The sequence below is a fragment of the Amphimedon queenslandica genome, unplaced genomic scaffold (assembly GCF_000090795.2).
Source record: "Amphimedon queenslandica unplaced genomic scaffold, v1.1 AMPQUscaffold_13495, whole genome shotgun sequence".
Lineage (NCBI taxonomy): Eukaryota > Metazoa > Porifera > Demospongiae > Haplosclerida > Niphatidae > Amphimedon > Amphimedon queenslandica.
Genome location: NW_003546269.1, coordinates 146,711 through 169,541, shown reverse-complemented (window position 1 = coordinate 169,541; position 22,831 = coordinate 146,711). Strand labels below are relative to the sequence as shown.

The 22,831-nt window shown below is 36.7% G+C and overlaps 5 protein-coding genes across 7 annotated transcripts in view; 2 read left to right on the top strand and 3 right to left on the bottom strand.

The window, feature by feature from the left end:
* LOC100634263 (structural maintenance of chromosomes protein 4-like) overlaps window positions 1-8,260 on the top strand; it is a 10,151-nt gene extending 1,891 nt beyond the window's left edge. The window contains exons 4-27 of the mRNA XM_019993436.1: window positions 93-321; window positions 381-426; window positions 546-586; window positions 646-702; window positions 1,373-1,494; window positions 1,597-1,767; window positions 1,944-2,013; window positions 2,612-2,773; window positions 3,195-3,235; window positions 3,403-3,535; window positions 3,812-3,866; window positions 3,968-4,095; window positions 4,147-4,251; window positions 4,322-4,448; window positions 4,513-4,564; window positions 4,654-4,705; window positions 4,758-4,843; window positions 4,894-5,038; window positions 5,324-5,497; window positions 6,766-6,927; window positions 7,064-7,219; window positions 7,439-7,594; window positions 7,687-7,791; window positions 7,872-8,260. Coding sequence (XP_019848995.1) covers window positions 93-321; window positions 381-426; window positions 546-586; window positions 646-702; window positions 1,373-1,494; window positions 1,597-1,767; window positions 1,944-2,013; window positions 2,612-2,773; window positions 3,195-3,235; window positions 3,403-3,535; window positions 3,812-3,866; window positions 3,968-4,095; window positions 4,147-4,251; window positions 4,322-4,448; window positions 4,513-4,564; window positions 4,654-4,705; window positions 4,758-4,843; window positions 4,894-5,038; window positions 5,324-5,497; window positions 6,766-6,927; window positions 7,064-7,219; window positions 7,439-7,594; window positions 7,687-7,791; window positions 7,872-8,081 — 2,785 coding nt within the window. The 3' untranslated portion in view covers window positions 8,082-8,260. The remainder of the gene's footprint in view (window positions 1-92; window positions 322-380; window positions 427-545; window positions 587-645; window positions 703-1,372; window positions 1,495-1,596; window positions 1,768-1,943; window positions 2,014-2,611; window positions 2,774-3,194; window positions 3,236-3,402; window positions 3,536-3,811; window positions 3,867-3,967; window positions 4,096-4,146; window positions 4,252-4,321; window positions 4,449-4,512; window positions 4,565-4,653; window positions 4,706-4,757; window positions 4,844-4,893; window positions 5,039-5,323; window positions 5,498-6,765; window positions 6,928-7,063; window positions 7,220-7,438; window positions 7,595-7,686; window positions 7,792-7,871) is intronic.
* A 106-nt stretch (window positions 8,261-8,366) lies between these two features.
* LOC109580374 (COP9 signalosome complex subunit 7b-like) lies at window positions 8,367-9,746 on the bottom strand. Its single transcript, XM_019993439.1, has 9 exons — window positions 9,518-9,746; window positions 9,345-9,467; window positions 9,202-9,290; window positions 9,092-9,151; window positions 8,980-9,045; window positions 8,852-8,928; window positions 8,700-8,805; window positions 8,519-8,622; window positions 8,367-8,470 (listed from the first exon to the last, which is right to left on the bottom strand). Exons 1-9 carry the CDS (start codon window positions 9,639-9,641, stop codon window positions 8,437-8,439), a joined length of 783 nt encoding a protein of 260 aa, XP_019848998.1. The 5' UTR covers window positions 9,642-9,746; the 3' UTR covers window positions 8,367-8,436.
* A 31-nt stretch (window positions 9,747-9,777) lies between these two features.
* LOC109580375 (ubiquitin-conjugating enzyme E2 J2-like) lies at window positions 9,778-11,051 on the top strand. The gene is made up of 5 exons (XM_019993440.1): window positions 9,778-9,981; window positions 10,039-10,079; window positions 10,127-10,320; window positions 10,487-10,615; window positions 10,734-11,051. The coding sequence occupies exons 1-5, from the start codon at window positions 9,872-9,874 to the stop codon at window positions 10,950-10,952; spliced, it is 693 nt and encodes a 230-aa protein (XP_019848999.1). The 5' UTR covers window positions 9,778-9,871; the 3' UTR covers window positions 10,953-11,051.
* Window positions 11,029-20,145, bottom strand: LOC100641495 (early endosome antigen 1-like). Of its 2 annotated transcripts, none has more exons than XM_003384278.3 (17): window positions 20,074-20,145; window positions 19,343-19,447; window positions 19,153-19,287; window positions 19,027-19,107; window positions 18,819-18,949; window positions 18,616-18,754; window positions 18,450-18,538; window positions 18,268-18,373; window positions 17,661-17,822; window positions 17,331-17,468; window positions 16,642-16,856; window positions 16,427-16,495; window positions 14,927-16,376; window positions 14,781-14,884; window positions 12,344-14,722; window positions 11,492-11,621; window positions 11,029-11,354 (listed from the first exon to the last, which is right to left on the bottom strand). In XM_003384278.3, exons 1-17 carry the CDS (start codon window positions 20,122-20,124, stop codon window positions 11,148-11,150), a joined length of 5,691 nt encoding a protein of 1,896 aa, XP_003384326.2. In that variant the 5' UTR covers window positions 20,125-20,145; the 3' UTR covers window positions 11,029-11,147. The 2 variants fall into 2 exon arrangements, with proteins under 2 accessions (XP_003384326.2, XP_019848993.1); XM_019993434.1 differs by having other exon boundaries at window positions 19,343-19,444.
* Window positions 20,146-20,521: 376 nt separating this feature from the next.
* LOC100634010 (non-canonical poly(A) RNA polymerase PAPD5) overlaps window positions 20,522-22,831 on the bottom strand; it is a 3,304-nt gene continuing 994 nt past the window's right edge. For both annotated transcript variants that reach the window (XM_019993438.1, XM_003384304.2), the window contains exon 3: window positions 20,522-22,455. In XM_019993438.1, the coding sequence (XP_019848997.1) occupies window positions 20,997-22,385 (1,389 nt within the window). In that variant the 5' untranslated portion in view covers window positions 22,386-22,455 and the 3' untranslated portion in view covers window positions 20,522-20,996. The remainder of the gene's footprint in view (window positions 22,456-22,831) is intronic.

Sequence of the window (22,831 nt, the reverse complement as noted above, 5' to 3'; positions counted from 1 at the left end):
TATTTTGTTCAAACCCATTACTATCTCTTGTGTAATCATAATATTATTAATAACATTTACTGTAGCTCTTACTGTACTTCTCTCATTTCCAGAGAATATGATAGATTATGTAAATCAAACGATAAGTTAAAGTCGGAACTCACGGCCTGCGAGCAGAGGGACACTCGGCTCCGGCAGGATCTAAAGAACGGGTCCTCTCAGTTGAAGAAGACGAAGAAGCTCCTGGAGAAGGAGAGAGAGAAGTTACAGGATTTTGAAGCTACACCGGAAAGAAGCGAGAGAGAGATAAAAGAATCCGAGACTAAATTGAAAATACTCCAGGTAATATACATGCGCCCGATAAATTTGTTATTTTTATAATTATTTATTTATTTTTAAAGAAAAGGAAGGAGGAGGAGGAGGAGAAAATGTCAGCTGTGATGGCAAGTGAGTGTGTGACAGTCACATGACAGTCATGTGACATATGTATTGATACAAATATACCTATATTGATATGTATTTGAATCATGACTATATACCTTAATTGCAATCGTATGTTACTGTAGGTCTGAAGGATGACACAAAGCATCTTCAAGAGGAGAAAGAGGTGAGCTGGGGGAGGAGGGAGAGGGAGAAGATTGATATAGTCATTGTTGTTTTTTTCAGGAATTGGAAAAGGAACTGGTTGTACTGAGTCAAAAGAGCAACCAGGAGAAATCAAAAGTATATGACACACACACACAGTCACATCAGCTCCAGGACATTTCATAATTTGTATATAATCATGTACTCATTACATAAAAGAGTGTTCTTATCTCAGGATATTCCCTTCCTTATTTATATTACAATGATACACTATACATACACTAATACACATTTGTAGTTATAGAATTATTATTACTTTATAATCATTAGTTCAATTGTTACTACGATTTTGTTATATCATCATGATATCATTGAGTTATTATTATATATATATGTACATGTACATGTATTAATTATTATTATTATTATTATTGCATGTCATTACTATTATACTGTGATGTTATCATTACTACAATCATGTACATGTATCTGGTATATAATTATGATATTGCTTTGTATGTGTACTGTGTCAAAGGTGTGTTCTGGTATTTAGACGTACCGTCAATTAATGTAAGTGATGGAATGTGACCTGTTTTGTCTTTTATACTATGAGATATATTGCAGCTGTCATTAGGAGGTCTTCTGTTTTATACACACTCTTCTCCCTCCTAATTATTTATCAAATTTTACTTTCCCTTACTAAAAAATGCTTTAACTCTACCTTTCTCTCTCCCCTCTCTCTCTCTCCCCTCCCTCTCTCTCTCTCTCTCTCTCTCTCTCTCTCTCTCTCTCTCTCTCTCTTTATCAGTTTGATATAGCTCAGTCAGAACTCGAATTATATCAGGAAACGTTTGCTACACTAAAGAATCAACTCTCAGAAGTCAAAGAGCAACTAAGCTCTATGAAAACCACAAGCAAAGATAAAGAAAAGTATGTTTTATACAGTACTCTGTCACGTGATCTCTATGTCATGTGATCTAGTTATTAATTTGTGAGGTTTGATTACAGTTATTGATTCTTAATTTATTTTAGTGAGTTAAAGAGATTAACTAAAGCTCTGCCTGGTCTCAAATCAGAGTTGATCCAAACTGAGAGAGAGTATGAATCAGTATCAAACAATAACGAGAGAACGAATCAGTCGTTGATCAGCGTCAGATCACAATTAGAGGAAGCAAAATCATCACTTGAAGCCCACAAGAACAGGTACATGTACCATGATCCTGTGTGTGGTTTTGAGGTTTGACATACATGTACATGTACATGTAGTGTGTGTGTGTGAATTTATACTAATTTATTGGCATATTTAGTGAAGGGTTTTAAAACTCTGGAATTAAAGTAGAATATTAAATTACATGTATCGTGTTCATGACATCGTTTAGGGGTCGGGTTTTGGAGGCATTGATGGAGCAGAAAATGAGTGGACGTATTCCAGGGATAGTGGGAAGACTGGTAAGGAAATGGAGGAAGAGAGAGAGAAAGGAAGAGAGAAGGAGAGTATGATAGAGTAAGTTTAGAAGGAAATATATATATAGAGAGAGAGGGGGGAGATATGTGTAGGCTTGGGTTCATGTCAATTCAAAGAAACACAAAGAAAAGAGAGAGAGAGAGAGATGAGCTAACTTTGTACAGAGGCCATAAAATCACATTCTACACAAGAATGACTCTTTGTCCTGTAAACATATCACACAACTACATGTACATGTACATTACATTCTTACATGAATGCTTACATACTGGTACATCTATTGCAAGTACATAATACACGTATTTGTATACCTGCCTGTGGGTAAGGGTCATTGTAAAGTGGGTTGTCGGTGGGTTTGTAGTTTTCATAGAGTTTGGAAGCCACAGGAAGGAATGATAACAGTGACTGGGTAGCAGCTGCCAATTACTACTACTATCAGAAATTTGAAATTGTATATGACTTGAGATCCTTTACTGCCCTTTGTGTAATATATGTCAATCTCTGTCTCCTCTCTCTCTCTTCTCTCTCTCTCTCTCTCTCTCTCTCTCTCCTCTACCTCTCTCTCCTCTCTCTCTCTTTTAGGGTGATTTAGGTTCAATTGATGATAAATACGATGTAGCCATTAGCACGGCCTGTTCTTCTCTTGATCACGTTGTCGTTGAGACGATCGACACAGCAGTGACATGCGTTGAGTTCTTAAAGAAGAACAATATTGGCTCTACTACGTTCATCGGCCTCGACAAGGCTAGAAGAAAATATATATATTATTATTAAATTATTATTATTATTAATCATGTTACTATGTAAGGGGTGGGGGAAGTTTATTGGTGCCCCTTGTATTAGGAGCCCCTAATTAGCTGTGATGCAATTTCAACTATGATTCGGTGTGTTTGTTAGTCAGTGGGTAATTACATTATCATCATCTTCAACATCATTACATCTCATATTTTGAATTGTATTGTGTGTAACTACCACCTGGTATTTATAATGACAGTCCAGCTGCTTGAAAAGGGACCACATCTGCTTCAGGGACCCAATGCTGTAATATTTACAAGGAATACAACTTCTAAGAAACCTCTGACATGCATGAGATACACATGTGTTTAATTTCATTTGTATAATTACTCATTTATCTCCCCCTTCCCTCTTATCTCTCTTTTTGTAGATGGACAAATGGAGGCAAAGAGCAACCACACCAATCGAAACGTGTGTTAAGTCAATTAAGACCGTGTTTAAATCATGTTAACTTTCACATTAGTAGCTTTGCTTTGTACTTGTTTAGAATGCGTTAAGATCGCATTAAATATAGCATTATATCCATGCTAACTCTGTGCTAAGTGTGTGTTAATATGTATTTTTGTTTTCTCTTTTAGTCCTGAGAATGTCCCACGATTGTTTGACCTGGTCAAAGTAAAAGATGACAGATATTTAACGGCTTTTTATTACGCACTTACCGACACACTTGTTGCAAATGACCTTGATCAAGCTACTAGGATAGCATTACAAGTAAACTATAGTATATCCATGTACATGACAAGCAATATTTAATGTGTAACATATATACCATGTACATGTATGTATGCCTATTGCAGTATAATGGCTGTTAATGTTTTAATAAATGAATTATAATGAGGTTTTATTTTCCAGTGAGTCACGTGTACATGTATACATTAAAATAGTAAAAATGCGTGGTATATGTACTTGCTAAGACTATACAATATACATACATGTATGTCTTCTTTGTTTGTTTATTTGTTCTTTTCTTGTTATTTGTAAATATAGGGAAGGAAGAGATATCGTGTTGTGACTTTGGGTGGACAATTGATTGATTCATCAGGTGGAGAAGGAGGGGGAGAGAGAGAGAGGGAGGGAGGGAGGGAGAGAGAGAGAGAGGGAGGGAGAGACAGAGAATTATTTAATACATGTACATAAAAACAGGGACAATGTCTGGAGGTGGCAATAAAGTCATGAAGGGTAGGATGTCTTCAAAACTGGCGAGTGATGTCACCCCATCCCAGCTGCAACAACTAGAGCAGAAACTGAACCAGGAAGAGAAGGAATCAATAGTGAGACGTGTCATGTGATCACTCAGTCATGTGACATTAACCGACCAATAGGTTTTGAGTCAGAGGAAAGAAGTCCTGGGGACCAGGATTAGAGAACTGAAAAAAGAAATTACAAAAATGGAGAAAGATATCAAGACTATAGAGAGAGAGTTGGAGGTGGGAATTAAATTTCCCAATAATTCTATTTTTTATTCTATGATTCATTCCTTACTTTTGCTCTTCAAAGGTTTTGAAAGAGAAGGAGAAAGGTTTAAATGTCCGACTGGTGGAACTGGAAGAGAAAAACTCGAACACTCACATCGACCCAAAGAGAGAGAAGGAGCTCGAGAAACAGGCAGCAAAGTTTTGTAAAGGTACGAGAAACGTCGTGAATATTATGTGCTGTTTTATTATTATTTTTTAAAATTTTTTGTGTAGAATACGAAGCAGCTGCAGCTAATACTAGTGAAGTTGATCAAAAAGTGAAAATGTAAGAAGAATTATAATAATAATAATAATAATAATAATAATAATTATTATTATTATTATTATTATTATTATTATTATTATTATTATTAGTCTTCACGAAGAAATAATGAGAATTGGCGAGTCACGGATTAAAGGGCAGCAGGTAATATTTGACCAGCTGTCCATCTTCATTTAAACTTATATTCTATACACAGGATCAAATTGATCGTATTGACAAAGAGCTTAATTCAGCTAATGCGACCATTACAAAGAGCAGGGTAGCCATTAAAACAGCCGAAAGGTATAAATCTGAATTTATATTAAAAACCAGTCAAACCGGTTTTTTAACAGGAATACTAAGAAGTGCCGCGATAAGGTGGGGTCCCTGGAGGGAGAGATAGAAGAGATTGAGAAGAGGATAGAAGGAATTAAAGAAGAAATGTCAGACATTGAGGAGAAGGCAAAGGAAGTAGTAGGAAAGCAGGAAGAGACTCAAGTAATAAAAATAAATTAAAACAATAATAATAATAATAATAATAATAATAATAATAATGATACATTGTACATGTTGCATGTGATGTTGGCAAACCTGTCTATTCTGGACACCTTGGGACCCAATAACACCCTAGCTCCTGATTATGAACCTGTCCTTATTTCAGAGGTTCATTAATACACATTACTATTGTATTGGGACTGATACTACCTGTCCTCATTATAGAGGCCTCCTTATTTTAGAGTGTCCACAATAGCAGGAGGTTACACTGTATTGTGTATTTTTTAGGAGACATTAAAGCAATACGAGGAGTCGTTGGTGAATATGAAAGCTGAGATTGATGTGGAAGAAAAAGAGTTGCAGTCACTCAATGAGCAGCTGGTGGATTTGAAACATGAGATGAACCAGTACAGTGCTAAAGTGAAGGAGAACAGACAAAAAATAAAACACTTTCAGCAAGAAGTACGTTCATAGCAGGATTGAGTAGCAGAGAATCAGTGTTCTTGTATGAACTGACTCTGACTTAGATTTTTTAAGTTACGGTCATTAAAAAAAACTCCAAAATTCTAAAAACACCCAAAGCTATTATATAGCTTATATGTTTTTTCCAAAAAATGGCTAAAAAATCACCCCCCAATTTTTATTACATTTTCTGATACATATTGATGCACTTATGCAGTGTAGAAAGTTTGAGCTAATTCCAACTTCAATTTTTTGAGTTACGGCCATTTTTAAAAAACAGGCCAAAATCTGAAAAACTCCCTGTACTATAGCCCATGGTTTTTTTCCAAAAAATGGCTAAAAAATCACCCCCAATTTTTATTACATTTTCTGATACATATTGATGCACTTATGCTGTGTAGCAAGTTTGAGCTAATTCCGACTTCAATTTTTTGAGTTACAGCCATTTTAAAAAACGAGCCAAAATCTGAAAAACTCCCTGTACTATAGCCCATGGTTTTTTCCAAAAAATGGCTAAAAAATCACCTCCAATTTTTATTACATTTTCTGATACATATTGATGCACTTATGCTGTGTAGAAAGTTTGAGCTAATTCCAACTTCAATTTTTTGAGTTACGGCCATTTTTAAAAAACAGGCCAAAATCTGAAAAACTCCCTGTACTATAGCCCATGGTTTTTTTCCAAAAAATGGCTAAAAAATCACCCCCAATTTTTATTACATTTTCTGATACATATTGATGCACTTATGCTGTGTAGCAATTTTGAGCTAATTCCGACTTCAATTTTTTGAGTTACGGCCATTTTAAAAAATGAGCCAAAATCTGAAAAAATCTATGTACTATAGCCCATGGTTTTTTCCAAAAAATGGCTAAAAAATCACCCCCAATTTTTATTACATTTTCTGATACATATTGATGTACTTATGCTGTGTAGCAAGTTTGAGCTAATTCCGACTTCAATTTTTTGAGTTACGGCCATTTTAAAAAACGGGCCAAAATCTGAAAAAATCCCTGTACTATAGCCCATGGTTTTTTCCAAAAAATGGCTAAAAAATCACCCCCAATTTTTATTACGTTTTCTGATACATATTGATGTCCTTATGCTGTGTAGAAAGTTTGAGCTGATTCCGACTTCAATTTTTTGAGTTGCGGCCATTTTAAGAAAATGCCAAAATTCTGAAAAATACCCAAGACAAAAAGTAGCTCTGAAATCACCCCAAAATTTTATTACATTTTATACCTGATATATATACATGTGTACCTCTTAGATAAATGCTCTGTCATTGGAAGATAAAGAATTACCAGAATTGACTGAAGAAGAGCTGTCACTGCTGAACAAGAAAGATGTCGAGTATCAGATTACAATGCTAGAAGAGGAACTGAAGCAGATGTCACCTAACATGGCCGCCATTGAAGAATTTAAAAGAAAGGTCATTAATATGCGTCTTAAACTTTTACTACCTTCAAGAGTGACCACTTTTAATTACATGTACTGCCTGTATTTCATCAAGGGGCTGTTAAAAATAGTGTCACCATTATTAAAGGAATAATAGTTTTTAATTGTAGGAAGCTTTGTACAGCGAGCGATTACAGGAGCTAACTGACGTTACGAAAGAGAGAGACCAAGTGAGAGGAGAGTATGAAGGATTGAGGAGCAAGCGACTAGACGAATTCATGTCTGGATTCACCATTATATCAATAAAACTGAAGGAAATGTATCAGGTCAGAGAAGAAGTATATTTACTAGTATTTGCTGTAGTACAGCTGGAAATGTTGGAAAGTGCCAGCCTCATTTTAAGGCTGTGTGTTTGATTATTTTTTGGAAGCTACAAAATTTAGCCACCCTTAAAAATTCCCAAGTATATACATGTACAATCATACATGTATGTTTTCTACCTTCCTTTATTTTATTATTTTTTCTTCTGCTCCTTCTCTCTTCAGATGATTACGCTAGGAGGTGATGCTGAGTTAGAACTGGTTGATAGTATGGATCCGTTCTCAGAGGGTATCGTGTTGAGTGTCAGACCTCCTCGGAAGAGCTGGAAGAACATCTCAAACCTTTCCGGAGGAGAGAAAACACTCAGTTCTCTAGCACTAGTAATATAATGATATAGTCATCATACTCTTGTCAAGGGAGTTTTTATGTAGTTTTTATTTCTTATTTTTCTTCTCTCCCTCTCTCTCGTAAGGTTTTTGCTCTTCATCATTACAAGCCGAGTCCTTTATATGTTATGGACGAGATAGATGCTGCTTTGGACTTCAAAAACGTATCCATAGTTGCCAATTACATTAAAGTATAAGAACACGAAGAAGATTAAAATTAAATTCTAATTAAAATTCACCTCCTTTCTCTCTCTCTCTTTTCTTTTTGTAGGAGAGAACAAAGAATGCCCAGTTTATAATTATAAGTCTTCGTGATAACATGTTCGAGTTGGCCGATCGCCTTGTTGGTATTTATAAAACTAACAATTGCACTAAAACCGTTACTATTAATCCACACAAGATTTTGGAGAAGCTTTGTGGGGGTGTGGCTACCCCACCCACTGGGTCTTCCTCCTCTTTGCAAGCTCCACTTGTCCAATAAATGACAGAATATTATTAGTAATTCTCAGTAATTCTTATTGATTATAATAAATTTATTATAGGATATACCATGATATTATATTATAGGATTTTTAGTTTAGTGTCAATTTTTAGTGTATTATCTATGATAGCATAATTATTTATTAGTAATTCTCATTTTCTCTTTGATTATAATTAAAATTAAGTTAATGACGAAGTAGTAGTGAAAAATAAATTTGGTATAGAATATACCGTACCATAAAGGATTTTAGTGTAATGTCAATTGTTAGTGTATTATTGATGAGTACTCTTGATGATAATAGATTTTAAAGTAATTGAACAACACAACTAGTTTACACTAAAAATTAATAATAAAGTCACGACTTAGATCTTGCAAGGCTTCCCCTAAGCCTGTATAAAACATGAATTCAAGAGTAGACGAAATTAATAAAAGCTGACCCTTTCTTTTGGAATTTATGCTGACTATCAAAAGCTTCAGAAGATGAAGTCGTCTGCTGGTCAAAGTCTTGAGCCACTGATACAGCCTGTCGTAGAGACTTGATCTAAAATTAGAAAAGAACTTATTACTGCTCCTATAGCTATGGTACTCTCTCCCTCCCTCTCTCTCTCCCTCTCTCACCTCTTGCTCAAGTGATTCCTTCTGCTTGTTGTTGTTACTTTTCAATTCGTTTGCCCGAACCATCTCCTGCTCCATTATTTGTATAACAGACGCACAATTTGAACACCTGACAGACAATCACATGACACAGTCACATGATACAATTCACATACCATTGGTCTAGTTTATCCAGCATATTGTCCAGCTGCTCCAACTGTATGTCCCGCCCAATAAAGGAGTCGATCTCAAGCTGGTAAAATTTAATAATAAATAATTAATTTAATAAATGTATTTTTCTTACTTGATGATTACTTTGATCTAATTTTGCATGTAAAATATTTCTGTAAATTGCTTCAATAATTAAATCCTAAATGACAATAATAATATAACAATAATAATAATATCTATCTTACCTCTAATTCTCTAACATTATTAACTTCAAGTTCTTCAAGAAGAGTTGAATAAGAGAGAGTCTAAGACAAAAAGGGACGTCACTAAAAAATCTCACCAGACCTCATCTTACTCTGTTCTTTGACGCAAGTGATAAAATCGTGAGATGTTTTATTTTAATTAACTGAGCCGGTAAGAGGCGTGGCAATGAATTCAAATTATCTAAAAATAAATAAAATAATAATAATAATAATATTACAGGCTCCTCCCTCTTACTCTTGTAATCGGAGTAAGTTCCGTAAGCGAATATTCTTAACAGCTCAAGATATGATTCATGTTCCGTCCCTTTAAGCGACTGGATATTCTCCATCTCTAGCAACTCACTGAAGACATACACACCTATCACCAATATACAAATAGAATTAATAATGATATATATATATAGTTACCTTTAGAACTAATGGCGTCCATTATTAGCTGGGAGGCAGCTGCCCCTGTTGCTGTCTTGGCTAACAGTAGGAACTGCTCTAGCCCTTGCTTTCCTTCCAACTGGTGGGAGAGTTCCTCAGACATTTTTAAAAAGAAAGAAAGAAAGAATTCAACTCTAAGAAATAATTATCTCAAACAGACTCAAAATTAATTAGAAAAATTTCAATGGGCGTGGTTAAGTGCAAAGTGGGCGTGACTGAGCACGAAACCGGATGTGATATCAATTGACGTCATCAAAACTTTTGGGCGTGGCTAACAAAAATTTTTTTTTTTTGCTGAGAAAAGCGTAAACTTGCTACCGTCATTGTTCATCAATGGCGTCTCCCACCTCTATAAAGAGGCTGACCCAGGACTACAAGAGACTAAAGAAAGACCCGGTCCCTTACATTGAAGCAGCACCAATAGAATCAAACATACTAGAATGGTATGAAAGAATATAGACTAGTACAATTATTGATTAGTTTTCTGTGTTTCTCTGTAGGAGATATTGTGTCAAAGGTCCAGAAGGAACTCCTTATCATGGTAAGTTCACAGTATATCACGTGACTGTCACGTGATTGGTCTTCCAGGTGGTTACTATCATGGGAAATTGGTCTTTCCTCCGGATTATCCGTTCAAACCTCCGCGGATCTTGATGATAACTCCCAACGGTCGATTCGCAACAAACAAGAGACTCTGTCTATCGATATCAGACTTTCATCCGGACACGTGGAACCCGGCCTGGTCCGTGGCCACTATTTTAACGGGACTACTTAGTTTTATGGTAAGGGAGGAAGAGAGTTTGGATTACATAATGTATACATGAGTTATTTTGATTTGTCATCACTATCTGATAGTAAACATTGCCCCCTCTCTCTCCTTTCTCTCCCCCTCTCTCTCCTTTCTCTCCCCCTCTCTCTCCTTTCTCTCCCCCTCTCTCTCTTTTAAAGGTGGAGGCATCACCGACGGTTGGTAGTGTAAGATCGTCTGATGAAGAGAAGAAGCAGCTGGCTGTCAACAGCTGGACTTTTAATCTTGAAGATCACGTGTTTAACAAGCTGTTTCCTGAGCTGGTGTTGGTAAGAGGACATAGTACCTTTTACTGATGACATTCCTTCTCTTCTTCCTTATCTTTTGTATTCTCTCTCTCTCACTCTCTCTCTCCTCTCTCTCTCTCCTCTCTCTCCCTCTGTATAGGAAATAAAGGAGAAACTTAAAGAGAAAGAAGCACGAGAGAAAGAAGAGCAAGAAAAATTAGAACAATATGCCGGAGGACATCAACTAGCAGGAAGAAATAAGCAAGCCGAAGAGAATAACTTTTTAAGTACATGTATATCGCTACTGTGGAACATAGCACCTTTCGTACTCTTTGCTAGTTTTGTATTTATAGTGCAACTAGTCATAAAGTCATCATGATAGCTAGTATAGCTGCTACATGTACATGTATGTCGTCTCTTCTTGTTTTCTCTCTTTTTTCTTTCGCTTTTTTTTAAACGATATTTAATCAATAGTCAATAATGACACATGCTACTATTAAGCTATAATCCTTGTTCATACTATTATACTATGTTAATAAACAAGTGATTCTGTTGATTATTATTATTGTTAATGTTATATACTTGTATCTGATAAGTATCCATGGTGCAACGATACTTGAACTTCCCCTCCTCTACCATGAGGCCTTTCAGTGGACGAGGGTCTCTCGTGTGAGAGGTATTTGTGAAACGTTGCTATGGCTTTGTCTTGTTTGTCTGCTTTGGATATAATTTCATCTCGTGAAACCTTCAATTGGATCAGTGACTCATCCAGTAATTGTACCTAAACATAATGAAATGAATTGGTTGTCTCTCCTCTCTCTCTCTCTCTCTCTCTCTCTCTCTCTCTCTCTCTCTCTCTCTCTCTCTCACTCTCTCTCTCTCTCTCTCTCTTTCTCTCTCTCTCTCTCTCTTTCTCACTTTCTTTTCCAATTGTTTTATCAGGTTTTTGTATTCGGATTCTTTTCCCTCCCACTGGGTCTGGAATAGTTTTTGACTGATCTTTAACATATTCTCGTCTTTCTTTTGTCCCTGCTGAAGTACCTGCAACCTATAATGAAAATGACGATGATAAAATACACATACACCGTACATGCAACTATAAATACAGGATAAGCTTGAGTAACTTTAAAAATTTGTAAAAAAAATTAATTTTGATTGGAATCAGCTCAAACTTTCTAGACAACATAAGTACATGTATATGCATCAGATAACATTATAAAAATGGAGAATTCTCACCTTGTCATTTTTGGTGAAATTTCGTCAAAATCCCTGTACTATAGTACAGGGACTTTGGCCTGATTTTTGAGTAACTTAAAAAATTCGTAAAAAATTTAATTTTGATCGGAATCAGCTCAAACTTTCTACACAACATAAGTACATGTATATGCATCAGATAACATTACAAAAATGGAGAATTCTCACCTTTTCATTTTTGGTGAAATTTTGTCAAAATCCCTGTACTATAGTACAGGGACTTTGGTCTGGTTTTTGAGTAACTTTAAAAATTTGTAAAAAATTTAATTTTGATCGGAATCAGCTCAAACTTTCTACACAACATAAGTACATGTATATGCATCAGATAAAGTTATAAAAATGGAGAATTCTCACCTTTTCATTTTTGGTGAAATTTGACAAAAATCCCTGTACTATAGTACAGGGACTTCGGCCTGATTTTTGAGTAACTTTAAAAAATTGTAAAAAATTTAATTTTGACCAGAATCAGCTCAAACTTTCTACACAGCATAAATACACATACTTATTAGAACTTACTCTTTCTGATGCTTTTTCTCCTTTTCCTCAATCTTTGCAGCAAGATCAGTGTTGAGCTTGTAACTTGCTGACAGCGTATTCTTAAACTCAGTCTGCCGTATGATCAGTGCACTTATCTCATGCTTAGCTTTGCGAAGTTCCTCTCTGGAAGCACAAATCTCTCTCTTCTTTCTTTCTATCTCTTTCTGAAGGTGGCCTATAGCTTCTTTTGATGAAGAATTGTTGAGGATTTCTCTTTCAAGTTTGCTCTTTAAAACGTTGACCTGTTTTATCAAAATATCCCTCAGACCTTTCTCTTCATCTGCTTTCTCTGCAGCAGATGATTTCTCCAATTTTATTTCCTCAAATTTGCCTAGGAGAGTTGTCATTTTTCTTTCTGATTCTTTTCGGGCAGACTCCGACTGAACCATCTTTAATTTCAATTTGTTCATTTCGTCTTGTAGCTTTGACAATTCCTTCTCATATCCTACCTTTGTCTTTGTTAAATCTTGAATCTCTCGCTTTAATAACTCTTCAGTCTTTAAAGAATTTGACATTAGAGTTTCCTTCTCTCTCTCCAGCCCCCTACCCACTTCTTGCTGGCTTTTATAAGCAGCAAGTATTTCTTCTCTACTCTCTATAGCTTTACAAAGCTTTTTCTCTAACTCTTTAATCTCAGATTTAGTCTTAACACTAATCAGTTCCATGCCGTATTTCTCTTCTTCGAAATTCCGTAGCTTTGTCTCTCGCTCCATTTCCAGCATTGCCCATTTCTCTTTCTCTTTACTGAGTCTCATAAGCTCATTCTCCTGAAGGACTGTCGTCAGTTTTGCTTTGTTCAATTCACTCTGCATTTCCTTCTTCTCAATCTCCTGCAGGACCTGGTGGTCGGAGAGTTTGCTGAGCTGGATAACGGCAGCTTGGTTTTTAACACGACACAGATCCAACTCCTCTGCAGTCCTTCGCTGTAGATTACAAACCTCATCAATTTTAAGACTTAGCTCTCTTATCTCATTTATTTGTGAATCAATGGTGCTTTGTAGCTCTGAGTTAGTCTTGAGTGCTACTTGAAGTGATCCATCCTTCTCCCTGTTTATCGACATCAACCTCTGGACTTGCTTCTCTGCAGCTTCTTTTTGCTCAAACAATGCTGCCATTCTTGTCACACTCTCCTCAAGCTCTCCCTTAATGCTTTCTTTAGCTTTTCTAAGGCTCAGCAAATTATTCTGAAGCTTAGAGACAAAGCTAGCCAGCGTCTCTGGGCTCTTAGTAATGGGGCTTGTAGAAAGTGGAGGAGGTGGTAAAGGAGAGGTCAAAGTAACACCAGGGCTTGCTGTCCCACTTTCTAAAGAGCCAGAGACCAATGATGACAGGAGGATGGTCGTGTTAGGATTGGTTTTAGCTTCGGCAACATATTCATCAACATTAGTAGCAGACTCAAACTCGCTGGCTAGCTCTGGATCAAGATTACCCTCAAGAGCTGCAATGAACTGATGATGAAGGGAGCGGAGTTCCTGGTAAGTTTTCACGAGTTCAACCAGTTCTTCTTCTCTCTGACTCTTTGCTACCTTAACAGCTGCTATCTCTTGCCTTAGGCTTTGATTGTTTTTTCTTTCCGTCTCAAAACTCTCCTCAAGGCTTTGCACTGTATTGACAATCTCTGACCTTTGAACTTTCAGGTCCTCAAGCTTCACCTTAAGCAATGCAACCTCATCAGAGAAACCCCTTGACTCAGATTTAGAAGACTCCAAAGACGTCTTCAAATCAAAGCATTCGCCACGAAGGCTTTGAATCATCTCCAGAGCGTTTTTAAGATCCTCTTCCTTGGAAACAAACCCTGACATGGCAACACTGAGTCGACCTTCCAAATCAGCCACTTTATGTTTATATTCTTCAATAACCTGCTGGCCTTCCCTCAATTCCTCTCTCAAACTCCTCACTTGCAATCGTGAGAGATTAAGTTCTTTTTGTGAGGTCGTGTAAGAGCCTTCAAGCTGTTTGTGATCATCCGTCAACTTAGCCAGTGCTTGCTCAGAAAACTGAAGCAACTTTCTCAACCTCCTTCCCTCACCAAGCGCTTGATTCTTCTCCTCTTCTCTCTCGCTAAATTTCTCTTCATACTGACTAATGGTTTGAAAAGCCTGCGCATAATTACTCTGAATATTTCCCAGTTGCCTTTCAAGACTTTGTTTATCAGTCATTAGCCTCTGTGTCTCCTTCAGGTGCCTGTCAAGTATATCTTGTGCCTCTTGAAGCTGTTTCTTAGCAGATGAAGTGTTATTTTCGTGATGCTTGATGGCAAGAAGGAGGTTGGCAGTTTTTTCTTCTAATTCAATCACTTTGCTGGCAGAGTTGCTCAAATCAGTTTTCAACTGATTAATTTCACCTTCAGCATCATTTCTATAATAATAATGATAATAATAATGATAATGACAACTTATTAAAGTCATCTGCTTACTTCACTTCATCTAAAATAGTTTGCAATTTCTGTATTTGTCCTTCAATGTAGTTTAGTTCTTTAGATAAAGTTTCAGCATTCTCTTCCGATGCTTTTAACTGGTCCTAAGACAAAGAATAAATCAATAAAATATTCCATCTCCTTACTGTCAGCTCAGAAGTCCGAACTTCAAGTTCTTTCTTCTCTTGTTCCAACTCGCTGGACTTTTCTCTTTCCCTCTTTATCTCAAGCTCCAATCTCTCAACCATCAAGTCTTTCTCTTTCTCCATTCCAACGACAGTAGCTTCCTTATCTTGGACTGCCTTCCCAATAGCAGCTTCAGACTCTTTCTTGTACTCCTCCAATTCATTTTGAAGCTTTGCAACCATTGTCTCATGATTCTTGATGAGTGACATGACTTCCTGTGAATGGTTGCCCTTCAATTCACTTATTTCAAGTTCGTGAGATTTCTTGCAAGTAGAGAGAGATTTTTCGTACCCTGCAATCTTAATCTGCAGCTCTTCCTTTAATTTTTGAGCCTCTTCCTTACTCTTATCAATCTCGGAGGCCATTTTAACCTGAAACGCTTCAAATGCCTCCTTGCTCTCCTTTGCCTCGCTCTGTTTCTCCTCTCTGAGTGTAATAATAGAGTTCTCTAGTTGAAAAACCTTATCACGAGAGCTCTCCAGCTCTCCCGACAACTCCTTCAGACTGATCTCTGAATCATCCTTATCTTTAGAGAGGATTGCTATAGTCTGTAGGCTACACTTGAGTGATTCCTCCAAATGAGCTATATTGGAAGCAAGTTGTATCTTCTCTTGGACAAGGAGAGCTTTCTCCTGTACTATCTTAGCCACAGACTGATTCAGCTGGCCACGCTGTATCTGAACCTCCGACAAGGTGCTACGAGTCTTCACAAAAGCTTCGTTGAGTAGTATCGCCTCTTGTTTGAGAGAGCTCTTTTCTTTGCGTAGTCTGACGCAAATTGATTCCAATTCTTGAAGGTTCTTATCTAGAGTATCTACCTGATCAGTGAGAAGTCTATTGGTAGATCGAAGTCTCTCCACCTCATCATCCTGGCTTTGTTTCCTCTCTACTAATACACTGTTCATTCTATCAAGCTTATTCTGTTTTGCCGACATATTGTCCAGTGATTCTTGCAATGCTCTCTTCTCTGACTCCAGTATTGAGTTGGCTTGTTGAAACTCTACCATTCTTTCCAGCAATGTCTGCTCTGATTGCTGCACATCCTTCAGCTCCTTCTCTAGCAAGTCTTTTTCTAGCTCCAGCATACTGACTTTTGACTTTGTATCAAACATTACTTTCTCCATGTCCATCTTCTCCGTCTTGAGAGAAGAGAGTTTATCCTGTAGCTCCTTTACTTCTCTCTGTGACTGGTTGATGCTTTGCTGGAGCCTAGCAACCATGTACTTCTTCTTGGTCATTTCAGCCTCGAGCCCTTCCTTATCCATTTGAATACCCTTTGTTTCATTCTCAAGATCTTTGATCCTCTTCTCGAGAGAACCCTGAGCCTCTAAAGTCTCGGATCTCTCGGCCTCTAAGAGGGCAAGGGACTCTTGGTATTCTGATAGTTTAGAATCAACTTCCATCTTTTGACTGTAGAAAGAAAGAGGATTTTCATTGCAAGCCATTTTTACTTCTCTAACCTGACAATGTTCTCAATTTGTCCTTGAAGCTGTACTTTTGTTTGAGAGAGTTCATTCAATTGACTTTGACTAAAAGAAGAAAGAAAAAGATAAAGAGAATGTTTTTTTCATAAAAAAGGAAAGAGGAGGAGTAAAGTATAAGGTGAGAATATAACACTATTACACCAGATCCCATAGAGCATTGTGCTAATTTGCTCATATTCATTATCACTCACCAAATATTCAATTCTCTCTTCATCAGTCCGGCAGCAGAATAAGTCTCAACTTTTTGATCCTTCTCGTTCATCAGAAGTGAAGTTAATTCAGCAACTCTCTCTTCAGCTATAACTAGCTCTGTCTCCTGTTTCTCTATAGTGCAGTGAAGTGAATTGAATCCATTTGTAACCGTGGACATTATCCAATCACAGCCTTCATCCACATCATCTTTAAACTGAACAAAAAACGAAACAATTTTTGAATTGAATTTTGAAATTTCAAACAACAGCAAAACAGCAAATTAAATTTAAATATGATTGTTGAGCTACAGTACATGTGCATTTACATGTACATTATTCAATGTTAAAGTTTACTTGATACTGATTACATGATGCATGCACACATATGGATGTAAAAAAGCATAAAGATTATATATGACCTTTTGACCTTTGACTTAATGATGATCCAATGGAGCTCAATAAAAAGGAATTAATTTATAGTGTGACTATTATAATATTTATCACAAAACATTGCTGACTCCATAAGTAGTATTTGCTCAATTAGCTACAATTATCAGCAATCAAAGAGTTAAATGCCTCAAAATCATACCATTAATCACCATTCACATATATGTCATACTATTCCCATATATGTATATACATGTACATGTACATGTACCGGGTATGTCGTTATTATACTATAAACTTACAAGGTCGACTGTTACTTTCTCTCCATCCACAAAAAGTCTAGTTACATTTAGCAGAGCATCTTGTAATGTCTCAATATCTCTGTCACGAATCCCAGCAACTATAGTCTTCTCATTTTTCAATGCAACAATCTGTGCTTCCTACAGCATACAAAGCAGACATTAATTGAAATGACGAATTCTTTGGCAACTGATATGTATCTATTTTATTGGCAGAGAAATAACTTGGCATAGGCTAGTAATCACTTATTTTAAAACAATCCTAAAGCATTTAAATTTCAAATGAGTCCTTCTTTACCAATGTACACAGTACACTAAGCAAGCATGACTTACAAGATCTTCGGATTTTTTAACTGCTTCGAATACTTTTTGTTCCGCTTCTTCTTTCAACTCTTTGACTGATGCTAGCTCTGTCTCCAGCTCTTCGACAAGATCTTTGTATGTCTCCAATTGTAGAGCGTAATCTTCTTGAAGTGTTGAAATTTCAGTAAAAACCTACATGCATGAATAAATATATGTACATGTAAATGTATGTAAAAATTTGTAAGAAATCAAAATTTAATCTGAATCAGCTCAAACTTTCTACACAACATAAGTACATGTATATGTATCAGATAACATTATAAAAATAGAAAATTCTCGCCTTTTCATTTTTCGTGAAATTTGGTCAAAATCCCTGTACTATAGTACAGGGACTTTGCCTCAATTTCGGAGCAACTTTAAAAGTTCATAAAAAATCCAATTTTGATCAGAATCAGTTCAAACTTTCTACACAACATAAGAACATGTATATGTATCAGAAAAAGTTATAAAAATGGAGAATTTTCTACTAGTCACTTTTGGTAAAATTTAGCCCAAGACCATGTATAGGGACTTTGACCCGATTTTGGAGGAAACCCTGTAGGAAACCCTGATGTACATGCAATGTTCAATTTTTTACTCTCATCTGTTCTTGTGTTGTTTTCTGTTCCTTCATCTTCTCCTCCATGTGCTCTTTCATTTCTCTTGCTAGAAGCTTCATCTTTTCATTCAGTTCGTGTATCTCCCTTTAAAATAATTATAATACATGTACATGTACATGGACATCAATTATACACATTATGTATACACATCCACTCTCACTTAGTTGACTCTTCCTTCATTATTTCAAAATCAGTCCTCAGTACAGCTGCTTTATTTTTAACTCCAACAATACTGTTTACTGCACTAGCCTATATGTACATGTATAGGCATAATACCCAATTCAATGTAGTAAATGGACACAAATGCAATACCAATATTATCTCACTTTGTTTTTCTCTGCCAGAGAGATCGATTTGTTCCTTTCAGTCAGTTTCTCGTTGCTGGCTCTCAGTTCTTTAATAATCTCTTGGGAATCTTCCAGCTGCTTCAGGAGAGTGGTATTACTGGCTGACAGCTGGAGAGAACTGAGAGAGAGAGCCAATTAAGAATCCATTATTAAAATAAATTTAAGTGTGTTGTTAAATATACCGATGTGTTTGCTTGTTGTTATCAAGTATCATTGATTGTATCTCATCCATATAACTACGTTCATTGTCTTCCTTCTCCTTCATCAATTCCTTAACTCTTGTCTCCAGCTTCTTGATAGTTTCTGAAGGAAACTAGAAAAACACATGAATATTATATTACAAAAATACATGCACAATTTAAATGCATTATGTATATGTACTCTAAGCACCTGTGATTGTTCAGATTTAATTTTTGATAGATTGTCTAGTTTATTTTCAAGTTCAAAGCACAGAGTCCTGTATTCTGAAACCTAAAGAGAAAAAATAAAAACCAAACAAGACAGACTCTTCCTCACTTTATTCTGCAGCTTGTCAATAGTCTCCAGCTGCTTCTCACTGGATTCCTTATACTTTGAAATCTCAAGCAAATGAGTTTCTTCTTTTTCTTGTATGGCATCTTTAAGGCTCTGAAGCTCAGCTGGATAATCAACCTAAAGAAGAAAGATCCAAATAGAAGATGTCACTGCTCATTTTCTCATAGCATACTGCAATCGGTGGCCATTGTACGCTAGTACCAGATCCTTCTGCTTCAAATGGATTCGTCTTCAACTTTCGGTCACCATCTCCACTCAAATCTTCAACAGAAACCTTCTTAAAAGTGAATAAAGAATTATTTTATTAATAATTAATTAATCAAGGAATGTCTCGATGACTTTATTTGGGCCGACTGTTAAAATGCTATCAATTTTCAGGTCTGACTTGCTAGGACCAATTATGGCCAGCTACTGATTAGTGACAATCTATTTCTTACATGAACAAGTCTATGTGCATGCAAATTCGTTGAGAATAATACTTTAGGCCAAAGCTGCAAGTACATGTATACAACATCAAGTTATTCAAGTATACATGGATTATACTAGGTAACTAGCTCTACAAAGACTGCAGAATATACATCGCACACTATTTTGCACGTATTTGCAGAGTCAGCTCGTAAATATTATTAAAGATACATGTGATAAGACTGAATTTTGATAATGACAATCATAATGATAACACTATCGGTGAAATGGGTAATGAATATCCTTCTGCTAATGTTAGAGAAACAGGCTGCAACTGCTTGCAATCATGTGGTGCAATCGGCACTGAATTGCACCTCATGAATTTCGTGTTATGATAGATACATGTCTTTTACAACTCCCGGCCTAGCGCATTACCCCACTCTTAAAATTCCCTTTAACATGCACATGTATACATACATGTACATTATCCGCACTTACCTTAACATTTAAGGTAGGATCTTCAACTCCCCTTACCCCTCTATCACTCATCTCTACCAGATAGAGTGAATGGGCTATACTAATCGTTTTAGTATCTTTATATAGAATGGTTCCTAAAAAACGCATGCACGCATAATTAATGAGGACTTCCTTGGTTACGAGTTTATGTGATAATTGTCATTTCGTTAGCAGCTGGGTGGCATTAAATACGCCTACGTATGTTAACGAGTTTGTTTTTACTTTCAAAAATGATGAAAGTAATTCATTTTATAATAATAATAATAATAATAATAATAATAATAATGTACAAGAGAAAGTTGAAGACATTTTGCTGATAAAATATTAATACACTTTCATAATAATAATAATAATAATTAATGATTGTTAATATGGAGACAATATTACAACCGTACATGTTAATGAATTATTTGATATACAGTACATTGTATTTTAAAGTTCCGCTAAACAACATAATCCACGCCCACACACTAACCACCAATCAATGATCGTCTTCTTAAACTCCTCCTCCTCCTCCGTCTTCCATTTAATGCCCACCTTAAAAAGAACAAATACCAAGAGGAAAAACAATAGAAAAATTATAAAGAAAGAGAGGGGTTGGGGAAGGGATGAACAAGGACAAAAAGAAAGACAAAAGAGTGAGTGATAGATGGAAATAAAATTTAGAAAAACCATGAGAGAGAGATATAGCCTAAAATGAAAATGTAGTACAATATGGTTACACATGTGCCACAAAAATCCTAAAATAAAAAAGAGCAGAAGATTGTATGAAAAAGAGGATATAATAACAGTAATAGCAATAATAATAATTATATAAACAAAGAGAGAGAGAGAGAGTGGCGAGAAGATGATTGAAAGAGATTTAAAGACTCCTTGCACAAGTAAGTGTGTGTGTGTGTGATATACTAATTATTAGTAGCAGCTTCAGCGTCAGGTTTTTGATGTGAATAGCTAGAATGATGAGGAGGTATTGGAGCTAAAGGTGAAGAGTAGAGATACTGAGGAGGATGCATCATCGCACCTTGAATCCCTAGCGGAGAATAGATGGGTGTGGTCAAACTAAAAGGAGGCGGGGATGAGATTGTCGCAGAACCCCAAGTACTTTCGGTCCAGTTTCTATAACTCTCGACTTCTTTGCTTATCTGGATGATACGACTTAGAAGAGACGTTCCTCTTGTTGCCGTCCCGTCTTCCCGAGCCATCAGTATGGTATGGAGGAGGTTGTAAGCGTGTTCAAAAGCAGCTTTGACTTGCATGATGCCGTAACAACCTCGACAAGCATTCTCCCTCTGTTCAAGAGGGTCCTGTATATACAATAAACTGTCCTCCATCCCGTCCAGCAGCGCTTCTTTAGGAAAATAACACCCACCGTCTATAATAGAAATGGCCACTTTGGTATAGTTGAAAGTCCTTCCGTAGAGCTCGAAAAACTCCATCAGCAAGACACCGAGGTTCGACGAGACATCGGCTACTTCATTCCGGGCATGCATTTGAAAGAAACTTACCAGCATTAGTATGAGGCTGTACGAATTGATGCCTCCATAGTAGACTTCATTGAGCTGACGCTGAGCAAGGAACTGTTTTACTATCAAGGCAAGATACGGTAAGTAAGGAAACTGTTGGACGTACTGACAGATAAGGTTAGCACTATATATGCCAGTCTCTTGATTAAAGCTAATGTCAACCTTTACTTCCGTTTCCCTATCGGTGAACTTTATTATGGGGACGGTCGTCTTATCAAGAACCATAATGGAATCTTCTATAGCAATCTGTGCCTTTAGGAATGCATCCTCTAGAGAAAAAAGAGGCAGGGCTAGCCACTCCCCCAACACGACAATATCAATGTCGCTAGTTGGGAGGTAGAGATTTGTACAGAAGCTCCCGAAAGGGTAGACCTGAGCACGAGGCCATAGCTTGAGTATGATTGCCTTTACTTTCTCAAAAACACGAAGCCTCATACACCTCTCGCTCCTCTTGGGAGACATGTATGAATAAAAGTGGACGATTTCTTCGTGGAAACCGATCATGTCATTAGAGTACTCCTGCCTTACCCACGGGGTACACGTCTCTGTGCTCTCGCCGGTAATGTGCCGCTTTGTTTGGGAAGAAGACTGGGCAGAGCTCTTACCAGATGAAGATGAGGCCTCAATGGAGAGGTACTCCGGTTGAGGATGCGAAGGTGAGTTTCTAATGAGGGTTTCGACACCCGGGAAAGCGTTCTTTTCCATCCGGCTCCAGGTTTCAACAGCAGAGGAGTCAGTGTTACCTCTTTGTATACCGAGGGCAGTTGACATTTTGTTTCCTTATATGGCAAATATCAATAATGTCTTCTTGTTTGTTTATCAATCGATGGCTCCCTATAACCTGATATCATAAGGAAATGAAACATCAATCAATCGACATACATGTAATTAATTGCAACAAAGACACAGTGATGTGTTTTATTCAATAAAATGTAAAGCATGCCCATTTGTGGTGCAACAATCTAATTTTAGTAACAAATCTAATTCCAGTAACGAATCTAATTTTAGTAACGTCTGTCACTAGGCATGGCGGCATGCTATTTGATTACAACATACACAAACAATGAGAAATATGAACAAGACATGTATCAGTAGCTGGTCATATAGCTTCCTGTAGAAATGTAAATTTAGGATGTAATACAAGTGATGCATCTATGTGTGTGTGTGTATATATGTATTGTACATGTTCTGTGTGTGTGTGTGTGTTTTGTATGATA

Coding starts and splice junctions, on each gene's coding strand:
- LOC109580374 (XM_019993439.1), bottom strand. CDS start 9,641: ATGTCTGAGGAACTCTCCCACCAGTTGGAAGGAAAGCAAGGGCTAGAG. Junction 9,152..9,201: donor CACTTGCGTCAAAGAACAGA/GTAAGATGAGGT, acceptor TTTTTGTCTTAG/ACTCTCTCTTATTCAACTCT. Junction 8,806..8,851: donor CTGGATAAACTAGACCAATG/GTATGTGAATTG, acceptor ATTGTCTGTCAG/GTGTTCAAATTGTGCGTCTG.
- LOC109580375 (XM_019993440.1), top strand. CDS start 9,872: ATGGCGTCTCCCACCTCTATAAAGAGGCTGACCCAGGACTACAAGAGA. Junction 9,982..10,038: donor GAATCAAACATACTAGAATG/GTATGAAAGAAT, acceptor GTTTCTCTGTAG/GAGATATTGTGTCAAAGGTC. Junction 10,321..10,486: donor CGGGACTACTTAGTTTTATG/GTAAGGGAGGAA, acceptor TCTCTTTTAAAG/GTGGAGGCATCACCGACGGT.
- LOC100641495 (XM_003384278.3), bottom strand. CDS start 20,124: ATGAGTGATAGAGGGGTAAGGGGAGTTGAAGATCCTACCTTAAATGTT. Junction 19,448..20,073: donor ATCCTACCTTAAATGTTAAG/GTAAGTGCGGAT, acceptor TTCACTTTTAAG/AAGGTTTCTGTTGAAGATTT. Junction 19,288..19,342: donor TACAATGGCCACCGATTGCA/GTATGCTATGAG, acceptor TTTCTTCTTTAG/GTTGATTATCCAGCTGAGCT.